The sequence below is a fragment of the Aulonocara sp. 'chitande type north' Nkhata Bay genome, linkage group LG8, assembly GCF_057382095.1.
Source record: "Aulonocara sp. 'chitande type north' Nkhata Bay isolate Kocher_YH1m ecotype deep benthic linkage group LG8, A_spYH_male_GT1.1, whole genome shotgun sequence".
Classification (NCBI taxonomy): Eukaryota; Metazoa; Chordata; class Actinopteri; order Cichliformes; family Cichlidae; genus Aulonocara; species Aulonocara sp. 'chitande type north' Nkhata Bay.
The window spans coordinates 635,181-659,249 of NC_141351.1; the positions used below are offsets into that span (position 1 = coordinate 635,181).

Sequence of the window (24,069 nt, forward strand, 5' to 3'; positions counted from 1 at the left end):
ACATTTCTTGATTTGCCCTTTCTTGGGGAAAAAGACATTTCCCAGTTTTGAGGGGTGGCTGTAGCTGAGGAGCTAGAGCAAGTCACCTACTAATTGGAAGGTTGGTGGTTTGATCCCTGGCTACTCCAGTCTACATACCAACTATTCTTGGGCAAGATACCAACCTCAGGTTGCTCTCTGATGCATTCATTGGAGTGTGGATGTTAAATAGAAAGCACAAAAAGTGTGTGAATGAGGAAAGCAAAGACAGACACTCTCTCTACTTTTAAGATTAGGTCTAAGTTAAACCTTTCCTTTTGCTTATAGGTGGATCGGTTGAGTCTGAATGCTCCTTTAGTTATGCTGCAATAGGTCTAGGCTGCTGGGCACTTCCCATGTTGCACAGAATGGTTTTTCTTCACATACCTCTTTTATTCTCTATGATTTTAAGCACAGCTCTGCATTTAATCATTAGTATTAATCTCTGGCTCTCTTCCACAGTATGTTTGTTGTCCTGTCTCCTTCCCCTCACCTCCAACTGGTCGTGACAGATGGCTGCCTCTCCCTGAGCCTGGTTATAGCAGAGGTTTCTTCTGTTAAAAGGGAGTTTTCCCCTCCCACTGTCAATAAGTGTAAGTGCTTGCTCATTGGGGGTCATCTGATTGTCGTGGTTCTCTCTGTATTATTGTAGTGTCTTTACCTTACAGTATAAAGTGGCTTGAGGCAAATGTGATTTGTGATTGCTATGTAAAGTGAAATGAATTGAAGTTAAGTTGTGTACATGTCCATGATGAATGCTTTTCATGCAGTTTCTTTGCTTTATCAGGTTTATTTTTATACACATTCAGAAAATATACAAACACACACGTACACAGTACAGTGCCCCCTTGATAATCTGACATTCTATCACAATTCATGATCATACATTTTTAATCAGGCACAGAGCAGAGCTAAATAACCTGTATGACCTTAATCCACAATGACAGTTCCTCCTTACTGCACACTATGAACATGCATAGTTCTCTCTTCAAGGTTCTCCACTGCTAAAATCCGTGAAAGCCACTTATATACCAGACAACATCCTATGTAGGAATAAAACACTGACACGCCCTTCACTCTGAAATCTTATCTTAGCGTATAGGAAATCCTCCCAAACTTATCTCAGCCATTTATCAAAATCTTCAGTAGCTTTCTGTGTGTATATTTATCTTCCTCTTCCCATCCTTTAGTTTACAGGATTCATTTTCTGCCTGCCTGATAATTTATCCAGCCTCAAAATCCTGACACATCCTGATGTTTTTCTATCTCCCTCCCCCATCTGACTATTCTGAGCCAGAGCACAAGTCTGCCCCCTGGCGTTTACATCCTGTCATGTCTGCCTGTGCTTTCCAGAACTATGTACTCATTGTCAGTGAATGTTATCATTTTTCTAAGTAGATGAATTTCGTTTGATCTTATTTGATGAGATAAGTCACACACAGAACATTAGATTGGATGCCCTAATTTCTAAGTACATGAGTGCAGTATACTGCATACTGCAAAGTATATGGTGAACTAACATTAAAAGATGGACTCAGAAACTGAACATATAAAAGCAAACCTGTATAAAATAGTAAAAGTAGCTTTACTTCAACCAGCTAGAGCAGAAAAATGCTGCATTTATGTTAATTTAGTAACAGTAATAATACATTATTTTACAGACTTCACAGAATGTCGCTTGCAATGGAATATTTTTATGTTGCAAAACATCTGTCATAATCAAGACATCCCACATCTGTAGGTATGATGTGTGTATCACTTATGTCCATTCATAGAAATTGCTTCACCTCAATTTTTCTCCAATCACTGTGTGTTGATATCAATTGCTGTCCCAGTGGTTTGTTTTTTACGCATTTTTGTTTGATATTTGTATTTTTATGCCTTTATGCCAGCAGCAGCCATGCCTGGAGGCATTATGTTTTCAGTTTTTGTCTGTTCATGCATATGATAATTCAGGAAAGCCAAGTGGGAACTTTACATCGGCATGTTCACTTTCCACTCAAGCATAAAATGATAAGAATTTGGATGTCAAAGATTAAAGTTATTTTTGATCCCCAAACAGTTTTTTTTTTAACCTTGCCTAAATTAAAACTGGTGGGTGTCTAGTATTCCCACAATGGCTGCATCATATTTTGTCTCCATCATAGCCACTGGAACTGATTACATCTCAAGACAATACTTGTAATTATGAAACTCTCCACTCATGGTCATTAAAAAATGACCCCATCAAGTGGCAACCTTGGAAGGCAAAGTGCCAAAAAACTGCAGTTCCTCAAACAGCTGGCTCAAAAGGAAGTCAATCCCCATTGGCTAACATTTAAAATTTATCCAAATTAAAAATCATTTTTATCTGATAGATGATCTGTTTTGCCAGTAATTCTTAGCTGGTAAGTTAGCACGCCAGCAAATTTCCCAAATATGAGGCATTCTGGCTCCAAAATAATAAAACAATAAACAAAAACATAAATAAAGAGAAAACAACATGGCAGCCTAATCCATTTCATCACTAACCAGTTTTTTGATATTTATATTGAAAGATTCCTATCTTATCATTTTATTTCTTCTTTTTTTTTTTTACCTTGCACAGCCCCTTACTGTTCTTTATTCTTTTATCAAAGATATGAATAAACCGCATTTTTCTCTCTATGCTGCATATTTCAGTGTGAGTCAGTCTGAAATCTACCTCCTATCCCCTAAGTTGTTGTACCTCTAAGTGTCTCTCTGCATGCAGGACCTGGAGTGATGAATGCTGCTCATCACTTAAGCCCATTAAACAGTTCGTTACCCATCTGTCTCTTTCCCCGTCTTTTCCTCTGTTCCTCTGTCATCACTTCTTGGTCAGGTTCCAGTCTTGCTAATGCGACTAAAATGAGCCGTGTGCGTGGCAAAGCAAAGTGGATCACATTTGTGGAGGCTTTTTAACACTTCACACTATAACAAGACAACAAGACTCAACACACAAGGAACAGACAAAGCAGAGAGCAAAGACACAGAGAGCACAGGCGGTTCATTTGGACAAGGGTTAAACACACAAGGTATGAGACACTTCATATAATGGCTAATTAAACCAAATTAAAAGTGAGCCACAGAGACTTAATTTAACTGCATTATTATGGCATACACTGCTTTGGTCATTTTGTCAAGGAAGGAAAAGGAAAAAGGGTGGGAATGAAAAATATACTTTAAATGATAAAGATGCAATAAAATCTTCATCAAGTATTCTAAGACCATAAATTATAGCTTTAAGAACTTAGAAAGAAAGGAGTAAAGTGAAATTCCAGCATCCTGGCAAACATTTTGGTTTTCAATAACCACCAGATCCATTTCACAGTCTTTACTCTGGGTTGAAAAATACTGCTAGAAGAAGTTTCTTAAAGCTTGCCTGGTAGTCCTTGATAGAAGCATGAGAAAGTTTGTGTCCAAGAACCTTTTTATTTTACTTTTTTATCTTTAAGAAAAATGTAATGAAACATTCCTGATTCAAAGAATGTCAAGAAAAATCCTGAGACAATAACTCGACCTCCTGATCTCCCAGTCTGTGATACATTTTTGGTCCTACTGTGTAAACTCACTAGAAGTAATGGTTGTGATAGTCCACACACATTAAGTACGCCATGCAAGAAATGAAATGAAATTTAGATGTACAGAAAAGGAAATGGATTAATAATGTGGTTTATCTTTAAGAAAATACATAAAGCCCACTCCTGTAATGCTACTCTCTCTACCTGGGATGGCTGTTGTGTGGCTATCCATAAATCCATTCATAAAATAGTTGTGAATGTGTAACATCTATTTAACAAAAAAACATTCATATAATTTCTTCATTGCAATATATAGAAAATGTATAGGTTCCAGAAGCCAATGCAGAAGTGCCTCAAATCTACAGTCATCTGGTGGACTTCATTTAGAATTTACTTAATAGGTGTATATGGTTCCCATCCACATGTGGAAGTTTATGGTAAGTTTATGGTACGTTTGTGACTGCTTTGTTACAGATTCTAGAGGGAAATGTGACTTGCTGAGTGTGAACCACTGAGAAAAGGGGGATGAGTGAAGGGTTTAAGGTAACAGACAAAATTTTTGGTATTGCACTAAGAGCTCCGAATCATCCATCCAAAATGGCAATTACACACTCATTCTGATAGCATTTGCCCCTGACTGCTAGAAGCAACCAATACGGGCTTCACAACAGGCATAAGACATGCTTTTTCCCATATTAGATTTAGCACAATTTGCAGTAAATTGCATGCCACAAATATTAGTGTGATGAATGACCATCGAGCAGCCAGGCTACAATTATTGCAGGCTGGATTTAGAACAACCCAAGTCTTATTATTTTTATTTATGAAAGTTTTAATTTTCATACCTTAACAGCTCTGTGCAACACTAGTGACCTATATCAGCAGCAAATATAAACAGCGCTAATTGGGTAATTGGCAGCCTTTTATACCCTGCTGCTAATGAGCCACACTTTACATAACATGCTGGGGGTATTTCCAAACTTCTTAAAAGCCATTTAAGCCCCGTAACCATTTATATATTAGAATTTATAATTAAAACTATCAGCCAATAGCATCTGTAAATCCATTTGCAATAAGACCGTGTAACCCTACAATTACCAAACGCACCCAAACTCTCCACGCATTACCCTGTGACAAAGTGGGTGAGAAGACCATTTGTCTATATTCTTAGTTAACATTCTTGCTTTGAGTTAACCATATTTCACATGCAATCTGCAATAGGCAAACATCTACTATCCCGGGTTTGTTTATGTTCTGCACTTTTACAGATTATATAATATAACATCTTGGTTTAAATCAATTCATACAAGTTTGTTAAGTTAACATGTTCTTTATTTCAACTGTTAATTGGTCTTGTTTAGAACTTACCTTACCTACCTGTCTTCCAGAAGCAAAAGGAGGAAATGTAGTTTTACTTCCTGCTTTATAACTTCTGGGTTCGTTTGAGGTCACAGGAAGAGACCAAGTGCAGAAGGGGAAGAACTCTTATAATTTAATAAAGTTGATTTTAGAGGGTTTGAGAAGAAATAGATTTATTGTTGTAATATGTATTGATTACACCAGAGTTTATGTTGCCAGTAAAGAGGAGTAGTAGAGGTTTGAATATAATCACGTTCATCTTACCAACCTACTGAATGGAATAGTCCAGAGGAGAAATTGTTTGGTTAAGTGGACTATTTAAGCAGAAGAACTCAGGTGTTTCGGGGGAAAAAAGGTTCAGGTCAGTGTAGCTGTGTGCAGTTTGACCTTAATTTCTGTTGATTTAAGTTCAGTTATGTTTATTTGAACTGAGTTAATTATAGAGTTGAGTTTCTTTGTAAATATTGTTTGGGCCACAAAATGGTGAATAAATCACTTGCTACACTGGACAGCATCGGTCTCCTGCACTTCTTTGACCGCTTAAGTCGAGTGCTACCACATACCCCCACCCAACTTATTCATTGGTCTCTCTCAGAACCCTTAAATACTGTTCTGATTCTCATGCCCAAAATTCCTGGAGAAGACAAAGGGGAAGACAGGTGTTTGCGACACCTCAAATCCACTTGGACTACAGATGGGCAGATGAAGCATTGGATAGAGTAATACATCTTTCTCATTGTAACAAAAGAGCATTTGAAGCTTCAAAGGCTCAAAGCTATGCCCAACTAGTGACATTTAGTCAGCTACAATTTTCCACAAACTTCTACATTATTCACACGTAATGGGCTCAAATTGTGGTCATATTTTGTACTTGTAAATGAGACTGTGTAGTTGTGAACTGAGTTTTGTAACCTTGTAAACAAAAATATCTGAAAATTGTGTCTTTGTGCATTTTGTCAAGATCTACAATTTTTGTATATAGATAAGAATTTGTGTATGTCTAAAAAAGATTTGTTTGAAAATGGAAAAAATTACACAAGTTACACATTTTTTTTGTTAAGGTCTGTTTACAGATACAAAGCGTAAAACTGCGCTCAAGTTCCCTCGCTTCTGAGTTTCAACTTGCAAATACGAATTTTGACCAGAAATTTTTTCCTTTCAGCTGATTGGTCAATATCATTGTGTTGGGGCGTGCCACCTGAGCACTGTGGGTGAGGCTTAAGGTCCAGTGATTGGAAACAGATGTGGATGAGATGATAAATTGTGACTGTTCTAATTTCACAATAATATATTTAATATGTTTCTTACATTTTTGTGAAACATGATTTAGACTGATATGGCAGGTTTGGTCTTTGAGTTATTTGAAACACATGTTGAAATACCCGTCATCTCACTTCAAAGTTATCACAACTGAAGGTGTCTTTCAATGCTATGAAGCAGGGAGGGAATACATGTGTAAATAAAACAGTGCCAAAGATTAAAATCAGTCACCTCACTAACGCTTAAAGTGAGCTGTAACACAATTTCCCCCAGAATCAATTTAGTATGGTTGATGTGCATATCTTATAGTGGTCTTCAAAACTGTTATTTGAATAAAACTTTAATACATAAATAAAAGTTTTAAAAATCTGAACTTTAATTACATAGCATTAAATTCAAAGATATGACCACAAACTGCCAAATCAAAGCAGGTGGGCCACAAAATCAAATTCAAATTTCAGAGATTAGAGTCTAGACTCAGTTCTGGATCACAGGAGCTCATTGTCAGGAAGATGCGTCTGGAGAGCTCCGGACCAATCCTACGAGTGGTGGAAGTGACACCTTCTCCTCTCCGGATCAGAAGGTCAGAGAGCAAAGAGATCTTCTCTTGTTTCGTTCTGCACAGGTTGTAAGCCTACAAACAGACAAGGAAATATCAAGTATTAACAAATAAACTGACATGTTTGCAGATGTGCCTTGTGATGTGTTGACTCACATCCGAGAAATCTTATTGGCTGCACTTAACATTGTGATAAATAAAGTAATAAAAAAGCCTAAGCTCTTCATGCCACCTCCAATGATGACCACAGACCAAACACAAAGTGAAGTTTGTATGTAATTGTTTTGCTTGCAAAGTCTATGAAAAGACGCAAGCCGACACAAATTTATGTAGGATAGAGCAAATAGAGGTGATCACACATCAACAGGATTTGAAAAAAAATGCTTTGTACTCTATTTAAGGTGCTTGAATGAACTGGATTCTCAGCATAGGTACATACTGTAATATTCTTCTGAACCATAGATGTCATTACCCAAGGAAATACCTCTACATCAGCACTTAACCCTTTAAAACCGGTAGAAGGGGGCACGCTCCGTTTTGCGCAACTACTTTTAAATCCCAGTAGCTCTGCAACCACGTAAGCTAGCGCAATAATTTTTTTTGCATATGAAACCGGAGGAGTTGTACTTGCATCTTATGCCATCAGCTTGTCCTCGGTCACAGTTTTCTTCCACATATAGCTTTGCAAAAACTGCATAAAAAGCGTTTGCAGCAACAAAAACATAATATTCCAGAAACAGGCTTTGCCGATCTGATCAGCTGTTCATAACACTTCCTACGCTGGAATAGACGTCAGCGCGAACTATCGCATGTCCGCCATGACCTGCCCGAAACCGGAAGTGACGTCATTTTCGCGGAAATGTCGTTTTTTACCATCAGGGCCTCATGAGCCTATACTGGTGTTTTTAAAAGTTATCTTTGACTTTATGACTTTCTGTGTCGTTTCTGGGATGCTTAGGACTCATATTGCACTGTTGGAAATAGTTTATTTTGATGCACATGCTGCTTTTTTGCAAATTTGCATTATAATATTTATTTTCGTTTTTCCTGCAGTATATAAAAATTGGTGTATTTCAAAAATAAAACTATGAAGACACTCAAAATAAATTTCCTGTGGTGGGAAACTATTTTGTGCAACTTTTTTGTATTTACAGTTTTGAGGGATAAGCCTCTTAAATTTCTCTAACTAGAAATATATGTTAAAAAAAAAAACAAAAACGATTTTCAATTTTTTTGTAGTTTATTGCACTTTTTTGCAATTTATGTAATTACTATGCACTTAATGCATACATATTATTAAAATTTAGGCTGTAATGGTTGTATTGATGTATAGCAACTTGAAATGCTCCCAAAAATGGCACTACAGCACGTAAAATATAATATAAGCTCTGGCGGACTTGGTTCTATGGTAGGTCTTAAAGGGTTAATATAGGAAGAGAAGATGTCAAAACCAGAAGATTTTTTTACCCCAACAAAGTGATCTTTTCCAACTGTTGCAATACAAACTGAGTAAAGTCAATAAAATCATGGTAAAAAAATTAACAACAACACGCTGGTACGCTAAGTGTTCAACCCAGCGGTAGCAGTGACAACACAACGCGCCAGCTTCCAAAAACACAAGAGATGCACAACTGGGAGAAAGTGGTTTGCAACAGAAGATATGTCAATTTTGTCATACATACAGCGGCTTGCAAAAGTATTCGGCCCCCTTGAACTGTTCCACATTTTGTCACATTACAGCCACAAACATGAATCACTTTTATTGGAATTCCACGTGAAAGACCAACACAAAGTGGTGCACACGTGAGAAGTGGAACGAAAATCATACATGATTCCAAACATTTTTTACAAATAAATAACTGAAAAGTGGGGTGTGGGTAATTATTCAGCCCCCTGAGTCAATACTTTGTAGAAACACCTTTTGCTGCAGTTACAGCTGCCAGTCTTTTAGGGTCTGTCTCTACCAGCTTTGCACATCTACAGACTGAAATCTTTGCCCATTCTTCTTTGCAAAACAGCTCCAGCTCAGTCACATTAGATGGACAGCGTTTGTGAACAGCAGTTTTCAGATCTTGCCACAGATTCTCGATTGGATTTAGATCTGGACTTTGACTGGGCCAGTCTAACACATGGACATGTTTTGTTTTAAACCATCCCATTGTTGCCCTGGCTTTATGTTTAGGGTCATTGTCCTGCTGGAAGGTGAACCTCCGCCCCAGTCTCAAGTCTTTTGCAGACTCCAAGAGGTTTTCTTCCAAGACTGCCCTGTATTTGGCTCCATCCATCTTCCCATCAACTCTGACCAGCTTCCCTGTCCCTGCTGAAGAGAAGCACCCCCAGAGCATGATGCTGCCACCACCATATCTGACAGTGGGGATGGTGTGTTCAGAGTGATGTGCAGTGTTAGTTTTCCGCCACACATAGCGTTTTGCATTTTGGTCTCATCTGACCAGAGCAGCTTCTTCCACATGTTTGCTGTGTCCCCCACATGGCTTGTGGCAAACTGCAAACGGGACTTCTTATGGTTTTCTGTTAACAATGGCTTTCTTCTTGCCACTCTTCCATGAAGGCCAACTTTGTGCAGTGCACGACTAATAGTTGTCCTGTGGACAGATTCCCCCACCTGAGCTGTAGATCTCTGCAGCTCGTCCAGAGTCACCATGGGCCTCTTGGCTGCATTTCTGATCAGCGCTCTCCTTGTTCGGCCTGTGAGTTTAGGTGGACGGCCTTGTCTTGGTAGGTTTACAGTTGTGCCATACTCCTTCCATTTCTGAATGATGGCTTGAACAGTGCTCCGTGGGATGTTCAGGGCTTGGGAAATCTTTTTGTAGCCTAAGCCTGCTTTAAATTTCTCAGTAACTTTATCCCTGACCTGTCTGGTGTGTTCTTTGGACTTCATGGTGTTGTTGCTCCCAATATTCTCTTAGACAACCTCTGAGGCCGTCACAGAGCAGCTGTATTTGTACTGACATTACATTACACACAGGTGACTCTATTTAGTCATTAGCACTCATCAGGCAATGTCTATGGGCAACTGACTGCACTCAGACCAAAGGGGGCTGAATAATTACGCACACACCACTTTGCAGTTATTTATTTGTAAAGAATGTTTGGAATCATGTATGATTTTCGTTCCACTTCTCACGTGTGCACCACTTTGTGTTGGTCTTTCACATGGAATTCCAATAAAAGTGATTCATGTTTGTGGCTGTAATGTGACAAAATGTGGAAAAGTTCAAGGGGGCCGAATACTTTTGCAAGCCACTGTATAATAGGGCCCCTATAATTCAAAATTGGCTTCACAAGCCAGAGACAGAACATAAAAACAAGCAGTAGGACTTCTGAAAGCACATTACTATTAATGATTCCAGTTATTGGTCCCCTACCATTTCATGTTGTGGTAAATATTTGTGGATTTTAAAAAACACCCATTTGGCAAAAAATACACCTAAAAAGACTGAGACCACACACACCTCAGAGGAAGTTCATTTGTGTGTGTTTTATTCTTTTAATCACTCATGGCCATAGCTGAGGGTAGGAACTAAAAACGTCACAATACCAGAAATGTAAAGTATGCCTTCATACCCAACTCTTGATGCCTTTAACATCAAAAACTACATGGGGCCATTTTCCTCGTGTAGTTCTGCTGTGCCATTTGTAGTTTTCTTATGGCCATCATCTTTTATCAACATGTAAAAACAGTATTGCTGTCAGAATTAATCTCATTAAAATGACATTAACACAATAACCGCATTAACGCGGCAAATCTCCGTTAGCGAGTTAGCGTGGATCACCCCGTGCGCGGGCGACACACGGCGTCAACACGTTAGCGCCGTTAACGTCGTTTTAACAAGATCAACGCTGACAGCACTAAAAAAAACAGATAAGAAGACTTCTATATGTATGCAATTCTCATCAGTTCAGGAAGAATTACAACCTTGATACATTTGCTTCCTATAGTACCACATTTTCAGAATTTTGCTATTGCCTCTCTGCAGCTTCTCTCCTCCTGCTACCCCCCCAAAAACCCATCTCCATAGAGACTGTGTCAGCTTCCAAAAAGACAAATAACAAACTAAAAACCAGCAACAAACAACTTAAACATAAACAATTACAAAGAAAGAACAATACAGTATCCACATCTGAACCAAAGAGTAAAACAGTGAAATGTGGATTATTAAATATTAGGTCTCTCTCCTCCAAGTCTCTGTTAGTACATGACTTAATAATTGATCAACAAATTGATTTACTCTGCCTTACAGAAACCTGGTTGCAGCAAGATGATTATGTTAGTTTAAATGAATCAACACCCCCGAGTCATTCTAACTACCAGAAACCTCGAAGCACAGGCCGAGGGGGCGGTGTGGCAGCAATTTTTCACACCAGCCTATTAATTAATGAAAGACCAAGACAGACTTTTAATTCATTTGAAAGCCTGATGCTTAACATTGTCCACCCCAGCTGTGAAACTCAGAAACCAGTCTTACTTGTTATCATCTATCGTCCACCTGGGCCTTACACAGAGTTTCTGTCTGATTTCTCAGACTTTATATCTGATTTAGTTCTGAGCTCAGATAAAATGATTATTGTGGCTGATTTTAACATCCATGTAGATGCTAAAAATGACAGCCTCAACATGGCATTTAGTCTGTTATTAGACTCAATTGGTTTCTCTCAAAATGTAAAAGAACCCACCCACCACTTTAATCACACTCTAGATCTTGTTTTAACATATGGCATAGAAACTGAACATTTAACAGTGTTTCCTGAAAACCCTCTCCTGTCTGATCATTTCCTGATAACATTTACAATAATTGATTACACAGCGGTGGAGAGTAGACTTTATCAAAGTAGATGTCTTTCTGAAAGCACTGTAACTAAGTTTAAGAATATAATCCACCCACTGTTATCATCTCCAATGCCCTGTACCAACATAGAGCAGAGCAGCTATCTGAACGCTACCCCAACAGAGGTCGATTATCTTGTTAATAATTTCACCTCCTCACTACGTACGACTCTGGATACTGTAGCTCCAGTGAAAACTAAGGTCTCTAATCAGAAGTACCTGACTCCGTGGTATAATTCTCAAACTTCCAGGCCTAAAGCAGATGACTCGTAATCTGGAGAGGAAATGGCGTGTCACAAATTTAGAGGATCATCATTTAGCCTGGAGAAATAGTTTGCTGCTTTATAAGAAAGCCCTCCGCAAAGCCAGAACATCTTACTATTCATCACTGATTGAAGAAAATAAGAACAACCCCAGGTTTCTCTTCAGCTCTGTAGCCAGGCTGACAAAAAGTCAGAGCTCTTTTGAGCCAACCATCCCTTTAACGTTAACTAGTAATGACTTCATGAACTTCTTCACAAATAAAATTTTTATCATTAGAGAAAAAATTACCAGTAATCATCCCACAGATGTAATATTATCTACAGCTACTCTTAGTACCATTGATGTTAAGTTAGACTCTTTTTCTCTAATTGATCTTTCTGAGTTAACTTCAATAATTACTTCCTCCAAACCATCAACGTGTCTTTTAGACCCCATTCCTACAAAACTGCTCAAAGAAGTCCTGCCATTAATTAATTCTTCGATCTTAAATATGATCAACCTATCTCTAATAATCGGCTATGTACCACAGGCCTTCAAGCTGGCTGTAGTTAAACCTTTACTCAAAAAGCATCTCTAGACCCAGCAGTCTTAGCTAATTATAGGCCAATCTCCAACCTTCCTTTCATATCAAAAATCCTTGAAAGAGTAGTTGTCAAACAGCTAACAGATCATCTGCAGACGAATGGCTTATTTGAAGAGTTTCAGTCAGGTTTCAGAGTTCATCACAGCACAGAAACAGCTTTAGTGAAGGTTACAAATGATCTTCTTATGGCCTCTGACAGTGGACTCATCTCTGTGCTTGTCCTGCTAGACCTTAGTGCAGCATTCGATACTGTTGACCATAATATCCTATTAGAGCGATTAGAACATGCTGTAGGTATTACAGGTACTGCACTGCAGTGGTTTGTATCATATCTATCTAATAGACTCCAATTTGTACATGTAAATGGAGAGTCCTCTTCACACACTGAGGTTAATTATGGAGTTCCACAGGGTTCAGTGCTAGGACCAATTCTGTTTACATTATACATACTTCCCTTAGGCAGCATCATTAGAAGACATAGCATACATTTCCACTGCTATGCAGATGACACCCAGCTCTATCTGTCCATGAAGCCAGATAACACACACCAATTAGTTAAACTGCAGGAATGTCTTAAAGACATAAAGACCTGGATGGCCGCTAACTTTCTGCTTCTTAATTCAGATAAAACTGAGGTTATTGTACTCGGCCCTGAAAAGCCTAGAAATATGGTATCTAACCAGATTCTTACTCTGGATGGCATTACCTTGGCCTCCAGTAACGCTGTGAGGAACCTTGGAGTCATTTTTGACCAGGACATGTCCTTCAACGCACATATTAAACAAATATGTAAGACTGCTTTCTTCCATTTGCGCAACATCTCTAAAATTAGAAATATCCTGTCTCAGAGTGACGCTGAAAAACTAGTTCATGCATTTATTACTTCCAGGCTGGACGACTGTAATTCATTATTATCAGGATGTCCAAAAAACTCACTGAAAAGCCTTCAGCTAATCCAAAATGCTGCAGCAAGAGTCCTGAGGGGGGACTAGAAAGAGAGAGCAGATTTCTCCTGTTTTGGCTTCCCTTCATTGGCTTCCTGTTAAATCCAGAATTGAATTCAAAATCCTGCTCCTCACATACAAGGTCTTAAATAATCAGGCCCCATCTTATCCTAATGACCTTGTAGTACCATATCACCCTATTAGAGCACTTCGCTCTCGCTCTGCAGGCCTACTTGTTGTTCCTAGAGTATTTAAAAGTAGAATGGGAGGCAGAGCCTTCAGTTTTCAGGCCCCTCTTCTGTGGAACCAGCTTCCAGTTTGGATTCAGGAGACAGACACTATCTCTACTTTCAAGATTAGGCTTAAAACTTTCCTTTTTGCTAAAGCATATAGTTAGGGCTGGACCAGGTGACCCTGAATCCTCCCTTAGTTATGCTGCAATAGACGTAGGCTGCCGGGGGATTCCCATGATGCATTGAGTTTTTCCTTTCCAGTCACCTTTCTCACTCACTATGTAACAGACCTCTCTGCATTGAATCATATCTGTTATTAACCTCTGTCTCTCTTCCACAGCATGTCTTTATCCTGTCTTCCTTCTCTCACCCCAACCGGTCACAGCAGATGGCCGCCCCTCCCTGAGCCTGGTTCTGCCGGAGGTTTCTTCCTGTTAAAAGGGAGTTTTTCCTTCCCACTGTTGCCAAAGTGCTTGCTCATAGGGGGTCATATGATTGTTGGGTTTTTCTCTGTATCTATGAAGCACCTTGAGGCGACTTATGTTGTGATTTGGCGCTATATAAATAAAATTGAATTGAATTGAATTGAAATCAAAAGCTTTGCTTTCACGCTCAGCTGTCTCTTCAGCACAACAGACCAGTACAGCACCTGCATCACTCCATCTGTCAGTGTCCTACTCCACTCTTCTCCCACTTTACTTGCTCCACTTGAGGCAGCAATCCATCCCCAACTTGAACGCCTGGCATCAGACTTGGAGTTGCTAACTCTCGTCAAGTATCAGGTATGTAGCTTATCAAAAATATACAAGATTGTTACTGTAATGTAATGTTTTTTGTATATTTTATATTTTTGTCTACTGAACATATTTTTAATGTTTAGGATCAAATTCTAATATTAGATAAAGATAACTCAACTCAATGAATGACAAACGTGAAGATAATCCAGAGAAGTAAAGGACTTCAAACCATCAAAGAAAAGTTAAAAAGAAAATTACCTCAGAGTCTGTAAATAAAATGATCAAATATTACATTACATTGTTTGACTTTCAAGCAGTCAACGTGAACCTGCCTTAACATAAAGACTGTAGCAGAGCTCCGTTATATGGAACTTCAGTGAAAAACCTAATAATTCTCTGCAACTGTGTTCTGAGCAACGCAATAAGAGGTTAGCAGTGGATCCTTTAAGTCCTTACAAGCTGTGAATCGGGGTTGTTGTTGCCATAAGAATAGAAAATATTTTTTCATGTTAGAAGAATCTGATAGAACTGTTCTAATTACATACAGAAGCAGGAGTAAAACAGAAAGGCAGAATTATATATTCTTCACCACGGCCTTGTCAGTAAGCTGTTGCTATAATCAAGCTTGTACCTTCTTGAGCAGCTGTGGAGAGGGATAAGCTGCCAAGATGGCAGCAGCCATGTCTGGGCTCACTCTGTTGAACTGCTGGATCTGTCTCTTCCACACCTGCAGCAGGCCCTTACCACCTCTATCCACCCGCTGGCCCCCTGCCCACTCACTCTCTAGGTAGAAGGAAAAGCCAGTCTTTTCCCTCTCTCTCCTGAAAAAACAGGGAAACATGGGAAATGACTGTTTGATCTGGCAGAGGTGGTGTTAAGCTGAACTGTGATGAGAGAGAAAAAAAAAAAACCCAAAAAAACAGTTGCTCACTTGAAAGGGGCCTCTGCAACTGCTTTGGTTGTCATGGTGATGTGATCCGAGAAGTCCCTCCAGGTACAAAAGAAGCAGACTGAGACACCAGTGTGAAGCTGGAGATGCACCATTGCCTGAAGGGATATCAGAAAACAAACATGAATCACTGTAAGCCTAAGCAAAATAGTAACCATGATTTAATTTGCCCCTTGAAAACACACCAGACTCTTCAGTATAAATCAACATGTTTGCCACTGCAGCCAGAGATCCTTGAAATTGTAGACCAATATAAAAAAACTAAATAAACATCTTACAGTGGTGTGAAAAAGTGTTTGCACCCTTCTTCATTTCCCCTTTTTTATGTTTCTCACACTTAATGATTCACATCATTAAACAAATTTCAACATTAAACATTAGACAAAAATAGCACAAGTAAATGCAAAATGCAGGTGTTTATTGTTGGGGGGGGGCAGACCTACGTGGCACTGAACCTAAACCTAACAACTGGTTGGCCCATCCTTAGCAGCAATCAAGCGTTTGCGATAGCTGTCAGTGAGTCACTCTGACGTTCCTTTGGATGGCGCTCCGCTTGGTGTTGGCTCTCTCTGCGGTAGGGTATCACTTCCTGTTACAACACAGTGGTGTTTTTGTGTAGCTTATTTGTATAGCCAGTTGTATTAAAAACTAGATAAGATCCTATTTCACAGTGTCATTTTCACACACTTTATCCAAAACACACGAAGAAGTTTTACATTTGAAATTATTTAATTTAAAATATTCACTCACTCTGTATTTAGGGATTCACTAGCTTAGCTCATAGCAAACCTGCTAGTACCATGGCCTCTACACCTGTTCCTCCTGCATTTTCCTGCTCATTGTGTCAGATGTTTAGTTTATTTCTTGGTCTCCTGTAGCAATAATGATACTTGTAATCAGTGTAGTGTGTTTGCAGTCCTGGAGGCCAATATCACTGAATTTGAGACCCAGCTTCACACCCTTGAAAAACGCAGGTTAGGCAAGCCCCTGTAGCCGGTGCAACAAAAGGTAGCGTCTCCCCCAGAACACTGTCCCGAGCAGCCAGGAAAACAGGACGGCTGGATGACAATGAGGAGGAAGCGTAGTCCTAATTTAAAAGATTAAAGCAGATAACTAGTAAAGCTATAATATCTTACTGTTCATCACTGATCAAGACTGTTAAAGGCAGTCCTATCTTAGCGGAGGTATCATTAGAGGGCATACCACACATTTTCACTGATATGCAGATGACACCCAACTTTATTTAACCATGAAGCCAGATAACACACACCAATTAGTTAAACTGCAGGAATGTCCTAAAGACATAAAGACCTGGATGGCCGCTAATTTCCTGCTTCTAAATTCAGATAACCCTGACGTTCTGGTACTCGGTCTTAAAAGTCATACGGTATCATACCAGATGCTTACTATGGATGTCATTACATTGGCCTCCAGTAACACTGGGAGTCATTTTTGACCAGGACATGTCCTTCAATGCACATATTAAACAAATATGTAAGACTGCTTTCCTCCATTTGCACAATATCCTGTCTCAGAGTGACACTGAAAAACTAGTTCATGCATTTATTACTTCCAGACTGGAATTTCAATGGCTTTATTTCTCATTTGTTTCTGACTTGCCTTGGATTACAGCATGATGTCTGGCTTTTTAGGATCTTTTGGTCTACTCCACTTTGTCATGCAGTTTCCATTTAAGTGATTTCTTAGGGGTAGCAATCACTTTTTCCACACATGGCCATGTACGTTCATTTTTCACACATTATCCACTATTATATTTAAGGGATATATTGATTCAGTGCGTGGGAATTGTTTAATTAATACAAAAGCTCTTTAATTTTATATTTTTCTATATAATTATAAATTGTCCTGTGTCAACCACCTAACCTACCTCCTCTACGTCAACTCGCGACACCTCAGGCAGTACACCAGCTCCACCATTCTTCTTTCTCCTCTTGGCTTTACTTCCCCCCGTCTCCTCCCCTGCAACAGCCTCTCGAAAATGCTTCTGTTTTTGTGATTTCTGTGATCTTGGGAAAAAACATTTTTGGTCATTTTAGACATTAATGCTCAGGACCTTCATTGATGCATTTACTCTCTTCACACCTATTCCTCACAGCATTTCCACCAGAGGTTTTCCAGATTACACAGTGATGCTTGCCATATTTTCAGACAGCCATGTGTTTCCGCAGTTATGCAGTTTCTGAGTGCTTGCCTTGTTGTTTTTAAACACTTTATGAAGCACTTTACTCTATACTATTATGCAAGTTACACAAAGAGACACCTTTGTAGGACCATAAAACCGGTGTAATGGACAGACCATTCTCTGCGTTTTAGCTCGGTTGTCGCAAAGATACAGAAAATCTTTACCACCTCATTGCATATATTGATTGTACATTTAAGTTCCTTATTGTATCATTTTTAGATTTTGATTAATTGGGGGTACTCGTTTATTTGTATTTTGTATTTAATTGGTAATTGTAATACATTAATTTCCCAATTTTGGTAAATATTTATCATTTTAATTTCAGTATCTTTCAGTTTTTTATTCAGTTCCAGATGTTACTTTAGTGTTTACATACAGCTTTCCTGCTCTAATTGAGCACTCAAAGTGCTTCTTGCCACCAGCCACATTCATATTCACACACATATTCATACAGCTTACTGACAGACCCACACAGTCACAGTTCATTGCTCTGGGGTGAGCATGTAGCTCAAGGACACTTGGGCATGTGGAATCAATCTCCTGACCTTCTGCCTCCTGAGAAACAGATACCACCACAAGTGTTGATGTAGTCAAAGTCATAGGGCTTTTAAATTATTCAACTTAAAAAATGAGCCTTTTTTTCCTTTTGGGGGGGGGGGGGGGGGGGGGGGTCCCAACTTTAAAATGGATCATGATACTTTTGAAAAATACATTAAAGAAGATAGGTTTCAAAAAAATATTCTTTTGCATTTTACATCAAATGGGTTTTAATAAGAGCTTTCATGACTGGGTGGTGTTGTTTCTGGCAGTGATCATTAAAAAAAGTTTTTTTCATAGTGAGAAAGAAAAGTAATAAAGCCTGAGAGATTATCTATTTGGTGATATATTCAATTTAACAACAGTCGCCTCAAAGCACTTTATATTGTAAGGCAAAGACGCAAATACAAGACAAAAACACAAAGAAATACAGAGAAATCCCAACAATCATATGATCCCCTATGAGCAGGCACTTTGGTGACAGTGGGAAGGAAAACCTCATCATCATGGGACTGCCCCAGCAGCCTAGGCTTATTGCAGTGTAACTAAGGGAGGATTCAGGGTGACCTGATCCAGCCCTAAATATATGCTTTATCAAAAAGGAAAGTTTGAAGCCTAATATTAAACGTAGAGAGAGGCTGTCTGTCTCCTGAATCTAAATTGGAAGCTGGTCTCACAGAAGAGGGGCCTGAAAGCTGAAGGCTCTGCCTCCCATTCTACTTTCTTACTTTTTACTTAAATTTTCTGGGAATCATAAGTAAGCCTCCAGTCTAATATCGTCTGAAATATGCTCTCTTTCCCAGTCATTTTGGATCAACTGAAATCTTTTCAGGGAGTTTTTTAGGACATCCTGATAACAACAAATTACAGTAGTCCATCCTAGAAGTAATAAATGCATGAACTAGTTTTTTAGTGTCACTTTGAAATAGGGTGTTTCTAATTTTAGAGATATTGCGAATGGAAGAAAGTCAAACATATTTTTTTAATACGTGCATTGAAGGACATATCCTGGTGAAAACCGATTCCAAGATTCCTCACAGAGTTACTGGAGGTCAAAGTAATGCCATCCCATAGTAAGCACCTGGTTAGAGACCATATTTTTGAGATTTTTGGTGGCCGAGTACATTAACCTCAGCTGAATTTAGAAGCAAAACATTTTAGGTCATCAAGGTCCTTATGTCATGAAGACATTCCTGCAGTTTATCTAACTGGTTTGTTTTACCTGGTTTCATAGATAGATAAAGTCAGCTGCACAGGAGTGAAAATGTACTTTCTAATTACACTGCCCAAGGGAAGCACTTGTAATGTAAACAGAATTGGTCCTACCACGGAACCCTGTGGAACTTCATAATTAAATTAATTAAAATCCAATGGATCCTGAGCCAGATGAACAACTTTCCCATTAATAGAGGGGCTAAATACAACGATAGCACATACTATAGAGCAACAATAACCAAATTATCCTTTAAAATGTTCTACAGCTCAACCTTCAAATCCTTACCTGAAGTATTTCTCAAGCTCAATAATTGCTAGGCTAAGGGTCTTGCCAAGGTGACGCCTCTGCTGCTCCTGGACCCAGGATGTCAATGTGGACCCACAGTCTGATCTGCCATGCCTCTCATTCTGGATTAGACAGGGAGGTAGATATTAGGAAAAGAAATTAACTCTATTGATATGCAATTAGAACTCTTTCAAATTAATTATACTATGCAACTAATGACAAGAATGAAAATTATGTAAACGTTTACCTTTATTTCTTACATGTAATAACATATTTTCTTGTTTGCCATGTCCTGCACAAGCAATTTTCTGCGTCAGTTTTTTGCCACGCTCACAATTACAATATATTCAATACACACAATTTATGATTGTGTGTATTGAATATTGAAAGCCTCATACCTGTTATTTCTCTGTGCCTTGAAGCTCCAGTGTTGTACATGTTATTTAAAAAACATAAATAAGACAACACCTTTCATCTCAGTGTCTTTCTGCAACAAAAATCATTCTATGCCACCAAGAATATATGAATCCACTACTGAAAACAGTTGGCTACAAATACATAATTTACCCTAGTCTTAGTAAGGTTTGTTGAAAACTACTGCTAAAACTACCTGTTTCAGAAAATATTTGTAATTTTTTTAAACATATTTACATTTTATGGGGAATTCGTTAGCTTGGAGTTGACCATTTGTACATGTTTAGCATAATCTAATTTTCTTGGTTGATGTACAAAACGTGGATGTCATCAATGTTTAAGCTCACACTAGCTGTACATATAAGCAGCACTGCAGGTGCCACTGGTTTTCTAAGGGTAGAAATTAGCAATAGCTATAAAGCTACTAATCGGAAGGTTGGTGGGTCAATCTCTGGCTGTTCAAGTCTCCATGCCAAATATCCTTGGGCAAGATAGTAACCCAAAGTTCCAATGCAGCCATTGGAGTATGAATGTGTGTGAATGTTAGAAAGCACTGCGATAGAACAAGCAGAGAAAAAAGTTAAATAGTGCTTACATGAATGGTTGTAGGTCAAGGGAAGTATGTTACTCACCCTCTTAAATAAGTAAAGAATAAATAAATATTTTTCTCAAAATATTTTCACACTCATCCTCGTATTTTTATTGTTCTATGGTTACTGTTGTCTCACAGAGAATTTTTATGGTTTGAACCATCTGATCTTTTTTTTTTTTTTTAATAGACCGATGGAAGTTTTTATCATTTGTGTGGTTTTTTTACCCTAATGGCCAAAATACATAACTCCTTTAACATTACCTAATGTCATTTTCTAATTGGCACTTGCCTTTTGCCTTCTCCGTTTTCCTCCTGTTGTTCCTAAACTCGCCTAGTTTCTGATCAGATGCAGTTATGCTTCATCTAGACTTCTTCTAAACAGTAGAAGAAGTCAGAAGTCAGTAGAAGAAGCAGTGGTTCTGCTCTGTTGATCCTTCAAGCATACCATCAGCACCCACAACAAACCTGAACGTAGTTGTGGATCAAAGTAATGAAGTCCTCCACTGTCATCTGTATCACAACATTGGCCTCTGGTACAGATGCTCCTTCATCTCCCTGAAACATGGCAAAGATAATAAAACGTGTTACTGCTAAATAAGCACTCATGAAACCACTTCTCATTCATTTATGGCAATTACGGCAAATTTGACAAGTTCACATTCATGCTTCACTTTGAGTAAAGTGAGGTAAATAGAAAAATATTGCATGTGTCTTATCACCTGCGCACAGGGAGCTCTTCTCATCCAGCTCACACTGCGTGGGAGGGATTGTTTCTTGATGGCGCAGCTACAACCCAGAGCCTGTAACGAGGCCAGCAAAGTGCCGCCTCCTTCCAGCTGAAGGAGAGCTGCACACACAAACACACTCAGCACAATTGCAGCCACAATTAGCACATTTAATGACTTTAATAATACTGCAGATGAAAGACTGGCTGCATGTGCAGTTTAAAATAAAATTTGTAATGATCTGCATTTATCTACATTGCCAAGTATAATTTAATGTTTTCTTTTTACCTGGATCCACCACCACCACCATATGCTTGATACATTCCTCTGGCCTCAGGGCCCTAGCTGCCTCTGCCAGAGCTTTCCTCTCCATTTTCTGTCTCTCTCGTTCCTCCCTGAGCACATCCTTGTCTGGCTGCTGTCTCTTCTTAGCCTCCCTCTTACTCAGAGCCGCTTCCCTGGAGGCCTGGATCTCCTCAACCGTTCGCTTGCCAAGTTTCCTCTTGGAAGGAGAAGTGTCTGTGTTCCTTGCTCCGTTCAGAGGAAGCTCCTGTCCACAGCTCATTTTTCTCACCTGATGTGAGCCGAGCGGGCACTCTGACTCTGAAAAGCCATTCTGGCCAGAAAACTGTGAGCTGGTCAGACAGAGCGGCAAACAGTGCTCAGCATCGTTCTCGTTAGTCACGATGGTGGAGGCGCTAATCACATTGTCTCGCCTTGCCTTGATTCTTTGTGCCAAAGGAACATAAGGTGCATCATCATCATCGGAACTGCTGCTGATTATCATTACATTAGCCATTCCCATGCACACGCCACCACTCCCCCTCCCTGGGGAGGAGACAGCTGCTGCTGCAGCATCAGAACCATCAAAGTCGACCAAGTCTGGTTTCTCTGCACGTCTGTGGGAGGCTGGCTGGAGGAAGTCAAACACAGGCAGCTCCTCATCTGGGTCACTGGTGCAGTCACTTTGGCTGCCCATGATCACATGTCCACGGAGGTTACTGTACATATTGTGTGACACAAGAACAACAAGAGCATCATCACTCAACAAGATTTGAAACAAAAGTCTTTATGCTTCTTAAATAATTAACAAATTATTAGGTAAACCTGAAAATCAAAACCTAAAGCAACAGGTAAAGGCGTTTTCGTAAATTCGACTTGAACACAGTCCAACCAGCAAGCCTTATTTCAGTGAAATTCTTATTTGAATAAACAGTGCGCAGTGCTTGTTACCGCCCACCGTAGTGTTTTCTGCAGTTAGAAGATAAGCAAGGCCAATTATAGGAGTCGCTTGGTGTAACGTTATTGACTTCTCTCACTTAATTGAATATCCAACTTACAGCTACGCTGTGTCTAACCAAACAGGACCTGGCGATAAAGAAATTACTTTTTAAATTGAGTTTGGCACGACATTAATGTTCTTTTAGAAACGATCAGGAAGGACAACCCGAGCACATTTTACCCGACTGCAGGCATCAGCTGAAGGTTAGCAGACTAGCTTAACGCGTCACTTACTGCGGTCCGCTTAACTCTTTGAAATTACAAGGCAGTAGTAATTAAGTAGTTAATAAAGAAGCAGCATAGATAAGAAAAAAAATTAACTACTCGCTCTAACTTCAAACTACAGCGAGAAATTATTTATTTATTTACCCGAACACAGAGAACTGCGAGACTTGTTTGATTTCCCCGGGTAATGATGCATTCAGGGGTTCCCCGAGGACGAGGATTTTCTGAAACTTCCGTGGACACTGAGGCCGGGTCTTGTGGCCACATTAAGAAAAGAAAAACTTTTTCAAATAATGTTTCTAAACTCAAAGTATCGACCTTAATCCCAAAATAGAAACTAACCTTTTTTTAATGTGGCCCTAACAGTAGTAGAGATAGTAGTCGTGCGTGTAGAAGTAGAGGTTTGCAGACGGAAAGAACGTGACGGCGCGAGATTTAAACTACAAACAAAAGTGATTCTTAGTTTTTTTTGGTTTTTGGACTACGTCAGGTCTGTGCAATACTGCAAACGTCGGTATCGATCCGATATCAAATAAATATAGGGTCAGTATTGCCGGTACTGATACTTTTAACTTATAAAGGCAGCTTATGTAGGGAAGTGCAGTGTGTAATGATTTATGAGATGAATCGTCATCGACCACTAAATCACTCAGAAATTTAATTTCTACAATACTTAGTTAACACAACAAAACACAACACACGTGTATTTCAAAATTTGGGTTCTTTGAGACCTGTAATGTAAATAGGCGTGTTTATAAAGCACGTTGGGTCAGCTTCTGTTGTTTAAATGTGCTATATAAAATAGTTGTGACAGTCAATACAAAAGGGTGAGATATTTTTCATAGTCCATGTTTGAGGTGTATTTTTTTCATTTCCTAATAAATAATAGATTTAACACAATTCAGTGGGCTATTTGCTGAACTTGGAGGACAGAAACAAAGTATTGATCCTATTGCAATAGTGCTGATCTAATGCCAATACCAATTTTGGTATCGATAACTGGATCGATACGCCCTCCTGATTTGGATCACAGATTTTTGCGCTTGGCATAAGCTGGTGTGTGGCTGGACTAGAATGACATTTCAGGTAGAGGATGAGGACGACATGGATTAGGGAGAGTTGATGCCGGTTGGTGAAAAGGAGTCACGAAGAGAGAAACAGAAGAGTGGATGGAAATTTATTAGGAACACAGAGCAGCAAACAAAAATTTAGAGGAAATAGTTCAGACGAAGGTAGTGTGGTCTGGAAAGAGATTATAAGAGAAGAGTTTAAAATAGTCCTAAAATTCAGCAAGGAGGATGGGGGGTGCAGTTGAGCC

General features: G+C 39.1%; 1 protein-coding gene across 1 annotated transcript; it reads right to left on the minus strand.

The window, feature by feature from the left end:
- Positions 1-6,169: 6,169 nt before the first annotated feature.
- On the minus strand, positions 6,170-22,981 carry eme1 (essential meiotic structure-specific endonuclease 1). Its single transcript, XM_086304921.1, has 9 exons — positions 22,896-22,981; positions 21,534-22,246; positions 21,240-21,367; positions 20,986-21,075; positions 19,515-19,636; positions 17,162-17,300; positions 15,256-15,371; positions 14,956-15,145; positions 6,170-6,792 (listed from the first exon to the last, which is right to left on the minus strand). The coding sequence occupies exons 2-9, from the start codon at positions 22,222-22,224 to the stop codon at positions 6,616-6,618; spliced, it is 1,653 nt and encodes a 550-aa protein (XP_086161047.1). The 5' UTR covers positions 22,225-22,246; positions 22,896-22,981; the 3' UTR covers positions 6,170-6,615.
- Positions 22,982-24,069: the final 1,088 nt, after the last annotated feature.